The following is a 14497-nucleotide window of genomic DNA, read 5'->3' on the forward strand; positions in this document are numbered from 1 at the left end:
CCTGGTTGGAAGGTCCACAGCAAAGTTTCTCGTGAAGTTCAGCTTGCGTGTGACATAGTCCGTGGGGGATGCCCATATTTCTCGAGGTAATTCATCTAGGATGTTGCTGTGGCCGTAGGACTTCGCTGTCCAGCATCCGGACTCACGTATTCTGACGGCACTGCACGCTGCAACATATTTAATGTGGAGGTCTAGGGGGAGGAGATGCAGGAGTACATTGAGAGCATCTGCTCGGCAGGACTGCAGAGCCCTCGTAGCACCTGCACACGCGGTTCAATGAATCCTATTTTCTCTTCAAAGCCTGCCACCATACAATAGAGCCGTATGTTAGGATTGGACCCACTACAGCGGTGTACATCCAGAGAACCATCCTCGGCCGGAGACCCCATTTTTTTGCAAAGGTTCTCTTACAGGCATAGAAGGCTATACAGGCCTTCTTAACCCTCAGTTCTATGTTCAACCTCCAATTTAGCTTAGGATCCAGGATTACACCCAGATACTTTACATTAGAGGAAAGAACCAATCTTTGTTCATTCAGCCGTGGTAGATGGAATTCAGGTATCCTTGCCTTGGTGGTGAATAGCATCAGTTGCGTTTTGGTTGGGCTTATGCTGAGTCCGTATCTTGCGGCCCACAGGCACACCTTTCGCAACGCTCCTTCCATGATGTCGCTTATTATGGACAGAAACATCCTTGATACTAATATCACCAAGTCCGTCATATTCCAGTAGTTGTTCCATCACTTGCCGCAGAGAGAAAATCTGATCTTTTGCTGATTTGCCTGGAGTGAAGCCTCTTTGGTATGGGCCAATGATGTTCTGGGTGTATGGGGCTATCCGCCCTAGCGTGATAGCTCTATAATTGCTGCACTGCGTGATATCTCGTTTTTTATGTATGAAACAGATAATGTGTCGTTGCCACTCGTCAGGCATTGATTCGCTGTCCCATCTCGGGTTATTTGAGCATCAGTTGATGAACCACTTGGTGTAGTTGTTCGTCTCCATATTTAACCAATTCGGCTGTAATTTCACAGATACGCATATATCGAGTCAAATATTCCTTTCTTCAGTGTTTTGTAGTCTGGCCCCTGACCGGCATTAACTATCTATTTCCGTCCTATTGGCGTAGCATTTTCTTTCATTTCTGTTTTTTCCAAAATTACATAATCTTTAATTCAGTAACGGATTAATTTGATTTAATTACCTCCAAAAATACCAAGAGGAAGAAAATCGAAGAATGTTGATGATATAAAGCGATATAAACCGTGTGTGATGAAATTTTGTTTCTAAAAATATCTTCGGCGGAAATCCATTCCAAGTTAACATATCAAGAGGCTTATGTATGTCGCTCGACTTTTCGTGCTTACACTTATTTCCAAGTCGATATTTTCCTCTAGTCTTGGCACAATTTTCCCATCACCTAATCAATGCGTAGTCTTTGCTGATAAAGGCAAAGTTCCATCCACGTGGGCCGTAAAGTGGCTGCCGCGGGGACAATATAATAATTCCATCTAATTTTGGCCTCCTTTGTCACATATCGCATCAGCACGCATCTGATACCGTTCGTGCGTGACTCCCATCACACTTGCCACCCACGTGTTCGATAAGTTGTACGTGGTTTCCCTAAACGAGCACCTGTTCCCGCTCTTCCTTAATTTGGTAAATTAAGTTAATGAACCAGCGAAAAAAATCAAATTTACCTAATGTCGGTCCTGAACTGTATTTTTGTTTTATTTCTTTTGCAGAAGCTCACCGAGAAGCGAAAGGAGGGCAACTGGTCGGAAAATCTCCACAGCCTGACCGCCGAGCAACTCGTCCTGGAGAAGACAGCGCTGCAGCACAGCTTGCTCTACTTCGAATCTCTCTATGGCCGGCCGACGACTCGTGAGGAACGCGACGTGGTGCGCTCTCTCTATGACAGATACCGAATCATCAAGCGTCTCGTTACCCGGAGCTTGTCGATAGCTGGCACTGTAAGCGGCATTCCCGAGTTACCAACCATTTTAGAACATGAAGCCATGGCTTTCACCGTCGAGCCGTTGCAACAACCGTCGGTGGATAGCACAGACACAGCAAGTTCACCGGACCATCCACAATTGCCTCCGGGGGTGGCTTTGGGCAACTTGAGTTCGGATTCACTCAGTGACTCGGGCTCGAACCAATCCCGGGCTGACTCCCCATCGGAAATGCAAACCAGCGGGACCAACCCACAATCCGGGGCGCCTGAAAACATCCACACTCTGTCCGTCGATGAACTGTGGGAGCAATTGGAGAAGGTGCGTGACGAGAAAAAGGAGCTCAAGCGAGTGATTAAGGAGTTCGAGGCCATGTTCGAGGTTCAGAGTGGACGGAAAATGTTGAAGGCCGATCGCCGCACCATGGATGACACCTATTTTCAGTACAAACAGAAGAAGGCCAAGGTCCGTCTCCTGCAAGCGCTCATCAAGAAGCACATCTCGAAGTGAACGCAAATCGAACAAGTCCTTGTGCCCAGCAGATTGGCTTGTTCACGTTGTCCGATGCGGTATCTTTTCCAGTCGGAATTCAAATGTTTATCTGATAATGTGATTTTACTTTAGATGTTAGCGGTACTCTCATCTTACTCGATGTATTCCATTTATTTTCAACTCATTCTCTTGATTTTGTAGATTTATATTTTTTAACCGTTTCCTTTGATATTTTGTGTATTTTTTTTAATATCTTTTTCTTATTATTGTATCTATTTACTCATTTACATAATATTTTGTAAAGATCTTTGTATTCTCTGCATAAACGCACCCAAAACAAAGACCTTACCATTAACCCAACCACACCCTCCATAAGTTTCACTGAAATTGCCTCTCATCACTGTACCCACTTATTTAAGCCTCCCAGGACCTCATCCTGCTCCTCTTCCGCTGTGTCCTTCCTGTCCCCTCTACCAAGAACTACTCCCCCTCTCCATGACCCTCCCTTAGAATACTTTGTAGAACAAAGAAGCAACTTGAGACTTGTGTTATTTATTAAGCTTAGAATTAATTTTAAAAGAAATCTTGAAATCTTGTAATTGTTGAGAACCAACAAAAGGACGAAGCAGGCGAAGAAGAAGCAACCCTTGTTTGTGGAGTGCGCAAACTGATATTTACATTGTAATTTGCATTGAAATCAAATGGAAACTAATATGACTTGTTGATGGCGTTCCAAATGCCGAAGTTTGTAATATTGTATTAGAAATTGATCTTGGAAGGGATTTAAAACCATTTTTCTTTTGTTTTTTGGTTTCTTCTTCGCGAAGTGACTTTGCTATTATTACATTAATATACAATATACACTGTGAGTGTGGAAGTAATGCGTAGATAATGTAGTGTGAGATAGAGGACGAACCGATCATGAACAATACCTTCCTTCGGGGGAGGGAGACTACTAGGAATATGATTCTTTGTTATTTATTTATAATCACATTCATTATGCAATATTCGCTGGGCAGACCAGAATATTTTCGTACTCATTATCGCCGTTCTCGGTTATTTGTTTGGATGTGTACCTTATGTTATATGTATATTGTGTTGAACACAGTTTACTATTTATTTGTTAATAAAAACACTTTGTAAATAGAGATATTTTGTTTTTTTCTATTATCCTTCGAAACCTTTTAGCTCTTGGTGGGATTAACGAGGATCGCTCTCTCTGCACTGGACAAGGTGCTAATAGGACCCAAGTCAAGGTTGAACAGCATACGCCGAGGGCTGCTTGGGTAATGGGGCGCGAAATATGTACGGGGCTGAATGGGAGGAACAACAAAGAAAGAACTTCCGCGTTCTATATATTTTAAATGAAAACACCGGACTCTCAGATTAAGAGACAATTTATTTAGCGGCTGCCTTGTGATTTTCTTCAGATTTTTTTGGATAGTTTCTGAGAATGGGCCCGTTTAAGAGATAATGACTTTCGATCCTCCGCACTTTCCACCTTTCCAACAACCATCGGAACTTAAATCGGCTTCAGAAAGTACTAACCGAGGACTTTCATGTGATACCCCACATGACTATATTTGGTGAAAAAAAAATGTACACCCCCCTTTTGCATGTACGGGGACTTTAAATTCGGAGTAGAAGGATGTAACTCATTGTATGCCTAAGTGTTCACAGTTCCCACCTTTCCACCAAATTTGGTGTCAATCGCTATAATCATCTCCAAGAAAAATGCGTGTGAAAGACAGACCTGTGACGAGTTGCCAGATTTCCCATCAGGTGCGTCCCTTCGTGTGGATAAGGGCACGTTCAGCGGATGCGTATGAATATGTACTTTTACACATTCGAAAGTATGCGTACATGGGCATGTTTATGCGCAGGTCAGGTAGGTGGGAGAAAAACCCCCACCCGTGGATAAAAATGGCTATGAGAAGATGTATAAATTTACGGTGCAGGGGCTCGGAACCCCAGTATAGACGGCTTTTGAGAGTGGGCAAGCAGTCTCCCGGTCGTCGATATCTCTCGATGTTTTCTCCACATACGGGTGACCCTTTGACGTGCAACGCTCACCGCATTGCGTGGCCGCCATAGTGTTGTTTCGACTCCATCGACATCGCGCATCTGGGAACAGTTACTGCGCACGGCACAGAGCGTACAGCGTGTTAGCGACTCTCGCCACAGGCGGATTTGCGCTCAATATAATTCGTAGGTATGTCGTGTTCTGCGAATTATATAAAGGAGCACTTACCATGTGCGAGTCACTTCGGTCGTCTTGATACCAGGGCAGAGGTGAGGCAGCGTCTGACGATTTGTCTCTGCCCTGGTAAGAAACCGTAAAGCCGTCATCGCCTGTCATTTTCAAAGGTTAGGTGCTAAGCTCTAAACGAGGGGTCCGTGGAGACCAAAAGGCATGAAACCTTCCGTGACGCAACAAATTGAAGAGCTGCGCACACGGATTCACTGTCTGCTGCAGCAGCAGCCAAACAACAATACCCGCCACAACGACCATTCACGCCGCCGTCCACGGTCCATCAGTCGAAGCGGCAAAGAGGGTTATTGCTATTACCACCGTGAATTTGGTGCTAGCGCGCGTAAATGCAGGAAACCTGTTGGGCCCGGTCAACAGCAGCGAAGACAAAAAAAGGCTGTTTGTTCGTAGCACATCCGTCCACCCGGTTATACTTTTTGATCGCCACAGGAGGTGGCGTATCCGTCATTCCGTGCTCCAAGTCCGTTATCAAATCCAAGCCATCTGCTTATATACATTGTTCGCTGCCAACAGTTCATCCATTAGAACGTATGGACACAAATGCTTGACAGTATCCCTTGGGTTACGACGATCCTTTTCCTGGGATTTCTGCGTGGTTGACGTATCGAAACCCATTATGGGAGTCGATTTCTTAATCCATTTCGGTATTATGTAGTATTCCGCCATAACTAATTCATCGATTCCGAGAGAGCAACCGAAACATGGCGTCGTCCAACATATCCTTACCACCGGTCCTCCTGTTGCAAAGCGCCTTCGCAAATTCCATCCGGAGAAGTTAAAAACCGCGAAAGTAGAATTTGAATATTTGCTGCAGAAAGGATTTTGCCGTCCTTCTAAAAGTCTATGGGCTAGTCCTTTACACCTAGTTCCAAAAAAGGAACAATGCTGTTGGTACCCCTGTGGGGATTACCGAAGGCTTAATGCCGCGACTAAGCCAGATCAGCACCCGGTGCCTCACATTCAGGACGTCGTCACAAGCTTCTCCGGAAAAGTCGTGTTTTTGAAAATTGATCTGCTTAGAGCATTTTACCAGACTCCTGTTGCCTAAGAGGACATCCCAAAACCGCTATTACTACCTCGTTCGGGCTGTACGAATTTACGGTAATGACATTCGGATTGTGAGTCCTTCCACAGTTTCATGAAGGAAGTCCTTAGAGGAGTACTGCTCTTGGTACGTAGATGATATCTTAGTAGCTTCTGAGCTCCCGCAAGAACATCTGCAATGTCTCAGAACCGTGTTCGATCGTCTTTCCAAATACGGAATTGTGATTAACGTCGCCAAATGCACGCGTTGAGTACCAAGATCATACGATTGACAAACATGGCACCTCCAGAATCGCGTGAGGGGCGATACGACAGTTTAGGAAACTTGACATCGTCAAACATCTTCGTTGATTTCTCGGTACCCTCAACTTCTATCGGAGATTTGCACCGAACTCCACTAATCTGTAGGCATCTCTACTTGAATATCTGCGCGATTCTAAGAAAGGCGATAAAACCCTATCGGAAGGACTTTAGAAACCGAAGCTGCTTTTGAAAGGTGTAGAGGCAGCCTAACTGAAGCCACATTCCAGGCTCATTATCAACCGGGCCAATCAATGGCTCTGATCACCGACGCATCCCATGTTGTAAGTGGCGCAGTGCTCGAACAATTGCGGAGTGATCACCGATGGCTACCTATCGCTTTTTACTAGAGGGAACTCACCTCCACTGAACAGAAATACAGCGTGTACGACCGCGAATTGCTTGCAATCTACAGCAGCGTTCGTCATTTTAGACATCTGCTAGAAGGTTCCCAGTTCGTGATCAGAACGGACCTTAAGCCGATTACCTTCGCCTTTTCGCAGAAGTTGGACAAGGCATCGCCACGTCAGCTCAGACACCTAAACTCTATTTCGCAATTTTCCACGGATATTCGTTATATTAAAGGCGAAGCCAACATTATTGCTGATTCACTTTTCCGGGGTGAAGCTATAAGTCTGCCAGCGCTAATTAGCACCGACGAGCCATTAATAAAAAATTCGTTTGTCCAAGCATACGGAAAGACGTGCATTGTTTCGCTTGAACATGCCTTCCCAGCTAAAGATCCAAGACTGGCAGGCACACGAAGAACGAGTTCCACCCATTTCGAACGCCCGATAAACGGTTTCAACAGGTCCACATCGATATCGTCGGACCACTGATGCCTTCACGTGGTTATCGTTCTTGCTTAACAATGGAGGACAGGCCCGAAGTAGTGCCTTTGCCAGATCAAAGTGCTGAGTCCATCGCCGACGCCTTTTATGCTACATGGATTTCCCGCTATGGAGCTCCTAGCATCGTCACGTCTGACCAGGGAACTCAATTTGAATCCGCGTTCTTCACGTCGCTTACGAATCTTCTGGGATGCGAACGTAGGCGTACCTCTCCGTACCATTCGGCATCCAACGGATTAGTCGAACGTTTCCATAGGTCCCTAAAGGCAGCTATTATGTGTCATGAGGCCAACGCCAATTGGGTTTGGCCACTGTCCTTTTCGGCCTCCTAAATTTTGTTCAAAGAGGACCTAGACGCCAGCTGCGCTGAACTCCTTTTTGGAACCACTCTGAGACTTTCTGGGGAATTGTTCGTCAATGATAACACCGACAGCAATCCAAAATTGTTTATCGACCAACTTCTTTAACAAATGCGGGAAATTCGACGAACCTTGTACGCAGCTCCCCACGAGTTCGTACTTTCCCGTATAGCGCTCAGAGATAGCGATATTCTTTCTCCGACTTCCGGCTTCCCTCTGGTCTTTTGGCAAAGCCTCCTTTCTCGCAAACACGTGGTTCCATCAATAGTTTGGCTTCCTACTATAATGAAACTTCCGTCGCGTCATTGTAGAGTCTCAGTTACCCGCTGACATAGCAGGCTCACTTTTTCCAGTGCCGTTTCCTTCAGGTCGTAACCTTCTTCAAAAGCCACCAGGAAAGTTTCTTCCTCCTCCAGTGGATTACCCAGCTATCCTGATTTTTCCCACTTCTGTTGCTCACTCGACCGTCGCCTTCCCTTATTTCTGATGTCGAGAAAGATGGTCTGGTGGTCATTGTGGGTGTAGTCCCCACTAACCCGCCAGACAATCCCTCTCGCCAACGAGGCACTGAGGTAAGTCAGATCGACGATTGAGCCTAGCCCTTTGCCTGGGAAGGCGGGCACGCACCCAACCTTGGCTAGTACGATGTCCAGTTCTGCGAAGGTTTTAAGCAAGATTTGGCCCTTGGTGTTCGTCACTTGACTTCCCTAGCCTAAGGCCTACGTGTTGAGATCACCGGCAATGATTTTGGGGCTGTGGTCTCTGGCGTCCAACAGCAAGCCGGCTAGCATTTCCTCACATTGCGCTAATATGGGCACCGTTGACTTTTGCCTTACAAAACCGGCTCCCTGGAATGCCATTGTTTCTCGAATGGCTTGTCGTCCGCATGCCTTCAGTCTTTCACCCACGTAGCACTAACGTAATTCCGGTAAATTTCACAGATTACCGTCATGACCACATTTGACTCTCGAATGGTTTGCGCTTGCGCGGTAATTAGTTTAATCCCTGATTGAATCGGCAAGCTAATGATAGATGTCTGCCCACCTCCATACGACTTCTTCATTCTTGTTCCCTTAGCGCAGCACAGATATCCTTTCGTGATGTGACCTCGTCTTGGTCTTTGCACTCGATTACCATTTGTGGCTTTAGAGCTTTTACAACAGCTTGCTCACCTCGGATCGACTTTGACTTTCTGAAGGATATCGGTGGAAGATGGAAATAAATGATTATTTCCGGATGAATTTTCTTTTTCTCTTTCTGCCGCTTTTTGCTGCCCACCTTTGTTCATTGTTCGGGTTTACGAGCTGTAGAATCTTCCCCTTTTGTCAAAGTTGAGGCCATAACTGAAGATCTACCGAGAACTTTCACCCGTTCAGCTTTCTTCGGCGGGGAGACTTTTACAACATCGGTAATTATGTCAATTTCCGAGTCCTGCGACAAATCTCGACTGTCTAGGGGCAATGTTGCTCTCAGTGGTGACCATCCAAGTTTTGAACTTTTGCGAAAAGGATCCGGTGTTGATCTCATTTCCACTGGACTAAGATCTCTTGTAGCGGTCGCTGGATATCGGCCTCCTATCCTTTCTCGTCCTCCATATTTAGTTTGACTTCTGGGTTTCCTTTCCATAGCCAATTTTTATCTATGGGTGGGGATTTGAGTCCCACCTACCACGTCTCCTGATGCGTGCATTTCCAAGCCCATAACGCATCTACCGAGCGTTCCCTTATCCGCACGAAGAGACGCGTCTGATAGGAGATTTGGCCATTCCGCAGGATATCCTATGTATACGCATGACGCAAAATGTATCTGTATATCATGTCTCATTAGCACAGAAATGGTTTTCCGTTAAAGGAGATAATTTAAAAGATATGATGATAGTTTAAATGCAATCTTAGATGCTTTGTTCCGCACTATTCACCCTCATTTCCTCCCATAACCGCAAAGCCATAAATTCTGCCCTCCTACCAATTCAATACTCACATTCATGTCCTTTGTAATTGACTTCATAAAAATAAAAATGCAATTATCATTACTAGGAATAATGGTTAACATCGGCAGTAACAAAGGCACCCATTAATGGACGGGGACAGAAAATGATTTCGTCTTCCACAAAAGCTGAGTCCTAGATGGTAGATTGCTCGTTGCCTAGCTGGATTTATCAGGAGACCAACAGGCGGTTGGGGTTACACTTGGGCGACCGGGGTCGCACACATTTCTCTACAGCCATTGATATGGTGGATTATTGTTTAGTTAACTTTTATCAATGACCATTAATCTCAGCGCGTGAATGGTTTAACAATATTACGGTCCCAGTGGGGTATTGTGATGTAGTATCCTTGGGACGGGATGAAATACGTTCTGGAGTATTTAGGGCTAAGTAGTGGTTTGGGGTGAAAGCTATAAATTTGTTAGTAGCTTCGATGGATTTCAAATTAAGTTTGATTGAATCTGGGGTGGAAACAGGTAAGGGTTTCTTTTGGTTATCAAATCAATGCTATTCCTTACCCTGAAGAAATTTCCATGAAATGCCTATCAAGAGAATACCTCCAACCCTCGTAACCCTAGTTATCTCTGAAATAATCCTGATTATATATCAATGAATTTCTACATTAAATCTGAAGCTGCTAATTAATTTGTGCATTTTTTTATTGTTTGTCGCTAGCCTTACAAGTGGCTTTATGGGTGCCTATTCTTCTTTATATATTCAGTTCTGAAACAATAAGGGGGAAGAGCAGGTTACTCAGGCTCCACATCAAGCGTCTAAGGTCTACTTACTTCTTAAAATATATATCCATCGCCATTAACAGGTAAACGGACCAAATAAATATGACAACGGTAGCAGTAACGTAGGTTTTCCACTTTTTTTGCCAATAATTTCGCCAATATTCATCCAACGAAGCCTCCAAAATTTTCCCTGAATCCTCGCAGATCTCGCCATTTTTGCATTCAATTTCAACGGACACAACGTTCCCATCGGAACATTCTGTTCGTGGTAGCTTGGACATTGAATCCTAAAATAACAGAACGCCACAATCTTTTTCCAAAATGACACAACAAATTTGAGATTGATATTTCTATCTTTTAAGGTTTTATGCTAAAATAAAGTCTGAATAGGAATCAAAATTCAATAAAAAGGATATAAAAATATATTTGTGAAAATTATCTTTTTTTTCCTGATAAAATTAGATTAGATAGTTCATTTCTAATTGAATGACAGATGGAATTTGACGTTTTAGTTTTCCCATCGTTATGAGCTGCTGAGGTACTTATGTGATAAGACGGATTCTGTCCTGGTTCCGTTCTGTCCCATTTTTTTCGGGATCATCCCGCAACGGAATGCTGTCGGACTACTAACTATTAACATCTCCCCATCGTCAGAGAACTACCCTGGAATCGTTTCACTCTTCTGGTTAGCTCTTCCGCTACCCAACTTTGGGGAGTCTTCATATCAAAGAATTCCCTTCGCCAATGGGAACTGAAAGGACGAAGGGGTATTAGTTAGTCAAAAAAAAACCTCTGCCATTCAGTCATTCCACCGGTCGAGCTCCATCCTCTTCCCCACAAAAAGAACCCGATCATAATGCGCAGCACGGCTGCATATATCAATGCTGCTCAGTACCTCTCTCTCTGGGAAGGTTGTTTGGAGAGAACTCTTTTGTGTCTGCCTAAAGCTGCTGATAATACTCACCTGATTTTTTACAAGGATAACGGGTGTAATCGGCGCCGTCCATTGCAAAACAGGCAGTCAGACGATGGTGCCTTGCTATTCTTGCGTGGGTAAAGTTGAAAATCTCTTTGCCCACCAAGAAATAATTAATCTCGGTTCAATCACGGGCCTAAGTTTCTGATAAGTCACGCAGTACATCTGCCTCTTGGTTAGTTTTCCCAAGAGTTATTAAGTTAGGCTGCTGTTTTTACGAACAATCATCAGCTTCGGGTCCTCTTCTTTGCATTTGTAGCCGCTGCTGGCTTTGAGGTAATACGAACAAGCTCCCCATAGAGTTGAACGGACTATGCCGCCCTCATCAGAAAGCGTCTTCTGTTGAAGGTGGGGCCTCCAAAATCTGTCATTAGCCGGCCTAAGGCTGAAATCCTTGTTGCAGCTTTGTTCATTGCGTTACTTAGATTTCCTCGGGGGGGGGACCCTCTTTCTACCCAAGATGCCTACTTTGGTATTTTTAGCGGAAGACTAAAACAATGGGCAGTATCCGTCTGCCTGCACGTCACGTTAATATGTCCAGTTTGTTTTGCCTCTATTCAACAGTGCAGCCATGCAGCAGGTGCCACTATATCATCTGCATGACAGACCAGGTACGAATCTTTAAGCGGTCCGACACTAGGATGGATTTTTGTGTTGCCCTCGAGCTGTCCTCTATCCTTTTCTGGTCTCCCAGATCGTATTCCTGGAGTTGTCTGTGCATGGTTGTCATATTAAAAGCGGGCAGGCGTGCCCATGAGTCGGTAGCCCAATTTCGGCCAAAAACTAGCATCTTTTTCGTATTGAGCGCGTCCTGCACCTCTACTTCAGAACGATTTTGTGGAGGCTATCCCCATACGTTGTATGATGCTGTCAGACTATGTGACTCTGGATGTTTGGCAGCGAAACCTATAGCAGCATTTTCAACAGACAATGCTATATGCAAATAGTTTCAGTAGTTTTACGTGAGTACCCGCCGTGTCGTCCTAACCCCATGGTCTTCTTAAAACACGGATTGCCCCCTTTACACAATGAGAAAGCTCGAAGAAGCTGTTTTCACCATGAAAACAGGAAGGCGCTAGGTCCTGAAGTTATCTCGGCGGAAGTTTACAAACTCGTGTTCCGTCAACGCCAAATTTACTGCTTGGGGCATTGAACGCTTGCTTGAAGGAGGGCATTTTCATTGTTGCTGGAAATTAGCCAGACTCGCGTTGGTCAGCAAGGGAAAAGGATACCGGGAGCTGCGATCTGTATACCGACCGTTCTGTATGCTTGGCATGGCTGGGAAAGTGCTCGAAAAGCTCATCAGGACTATACTCGCTGAAGCGATTCGCGCTGTCGGGGGCTTTCCCCAAGGCAGTTCGGCTTCAGAACAGGGAGATCCACAGTGGATGCTGTTATGAAGGTCGTGGATGCGGTTCATCGAGCCGAGGCACACAGCCGTCATCAGAAATGCTTTCAGTTTCGTATGATGGTCAGATATGCTAGGCACATTAGAAAACTCATTCCACGTACAAAATTATATCTTGCGAATATTAAGGGGTTATCTGAAAGACCGCTCCCCGCTTTATGATATGCTAGAGGGCCGGACCTCTGGAACGCTTCCTATGATAGTGTGCTGAGACTCGATATGCCCGAAGATTCTCGCCTGGTGGGTTATGCAGACGACGTTGCGGCACTTGTTACCGGACGCATAGGCGCAAAGCAGATTTTGCATATTGATGCGACGGGTAAGCGGATGGATGACTGCTCACGGTTTTAGCCTTGCGCTGGAAAAAATCAAAGTAGTCATCTTGACCAAAAGGCGAATCCCGACCCTGGGTCCCATATCGATCGGCGAGTCGACTATAGAGTCAAAACCAGCGGTCGACTCGAAGATGAGCTTCTTCGAGAAAATGAAAGCAGCAGCGGACAGGGCTGCAGCTGGAGTCGCGGCCTTGAGTCGGCTAATGGCGAATGTTGGGGCCCTAGGAGACGTCTTCTTATGAGAGCAAAGCAGTTGGTTTTGCTCTATGGCACGGAGGTATGGCCTGATGCCTTTGACAAGTAGGTGCATCGTAACCGCCTTGCTCAAGTGCAGAGACGGAGAGCTTTGCGTGTGGCGTCTGCCTATAGCACTGTCTCAGAACCGGCCACGATAGCGATCGCGAGAGTGATCCCCGGAGCGTAAAGCTATCTACCGCCGTAAGGGCGAAATCTTAAGAGAGGTGGTTGCCCGTGAAGAACGTCAGCGTACCCTTCCCGAATGGCAACTCTCCTGGCAAAATGAGTCAAGAGGCAGATGGACAGTGCGGCTCATCTACAATTTAGATCTATGGCTAAGCTGAACGCACGTGAGATTGATTTCTTGCTTACCCAACTTCTAAACGGGCAAGGAGATTTTCAGTATTACCTGTACAGGGTTGGGAAGGCGTCATCTCCTGATTGTGGGTTCTGCAATGAAGTGGCGGATGACGCTGAACACACCTTTTTTTTTTGTGAAAGGTAGGACGGCTCGCGTCAGCAGCTTTATGCAGATACAGGGGAGCTCTCTCCAGACAACATTGTCAAAAAGATGTTGCGGAGTGCTGGCAGCTGGAGTCGTGTTGCGCATTATGTTCGGGCTCTTCTTATCGCGAAGAAGATTGAACTCGACCGGCAGTGGGACTGGATGACAAGGGGTTTTCTGAACTAACAGCTCTCTTCCTGCCCTCCCCTCCCATTGGTGAAAGGGATTGACTAACCTGGAGGCATCCAAAGTCGGGAGAGTGGGAGGACTAGCCCGAAGAAATATGTTAAACGGTTCGAGGCTAGTTCTCTGATAACAGGGAGGTGTTTAGTTTGTAGTCCAACACTCTGTGCGTAAACGCATTTACCTATCCTACTCCTAAAAAAGTCTCTACTGAATTAAGGAGTATTTCACCTGAGTTATACAGCGCACCTTCATACTTGCAACTCGAAGGACGAAGAGTTCTCCTGGTCTGATCGCTTAAAGCCTTGTAACATTTGTGTATTGCATCACGGTCAGCAAGTCAAAGGGAATACAGGGGAAGGGAAGGAATACGTGGAGGCTCTCCTTTGCCACTTGGTTTCGAATAGGTTGACAGAGTTGCTACCCAAAAAGCTTCAACGGAAATTTTGCTATAGGTTCTCCAACCAGGGCAGAGTCGAATGTGTCGATGTGTCGTGGAGTTACCACGCAGTATTCTTTAAGGTCGGATCGAAGATGGTCTGCCAAAAGGGGAGTATTTTTGAATGTGCACAGTTTAGCTGAGTCGTACAGTCTTTTAGGATACGCCAGAGTATTTCAAGCAAAGATATTAGTGACATTTCATGCCTGCCCATGGCTATGGCTCAACCATAAGATAGCCATTCCGACTGCCAGCCAAGCTACCATTAATGACCTGCACTCAGTGGCGACTACCTATCTATCTTCAGGCTGATGGGACAGTGTAGTTACGTCCTAGTGGTTTTACGTTTGTACCCGCCATTTAGATTTAATCTTACGGTCTTCTTAAGACACAGATTGATTATGTGACCACAATTAGA

At 45.5% G+C, this 14497-nt stretch overlaps 1 protein-coding gene across 3 annotated transcripts in view; it reads left to right on the plus strand.

Moving 5' to 3' along the window:
- LOC119661512 overlaps positions 1-3594 on the plus strand; it is a 289496-nt gene extending 285902 nt beyond the window's left edge. For all 3 annotated transcript variants that reach the window (XM_038070884.1, XM_038070885.1, XM_038070883.1), the window contains one exon: positions 1745-3594. In XM_038070884.1, coding sequence (XP_037926812.1) covers positions 1745-2464 — 720 coding nt within the window. In that variant the 3' untranslated portion in view covers positions 2465-3594. The remainder of the gene's footprint in view (positions 1-1744) is intronic.
- The last annotated feature ends 10903 nt before the right edge of the window (positions 3595-14497 follow it).

The sequence above is a fragment of the Hermetia illucens genome, chromosome 1, assembly GCF_905115235.1.
Source record: "Hermetia illucens chromosome 1, iHerIll2.2.curated.20191125, whole genome shotgun sequence".
Lineage (NCBI taxonomy): Eukaryota > Metazoa > Arthropoda > Insecta > Diptera > Stratiomyidae > Hermetia > Hermetia illucens.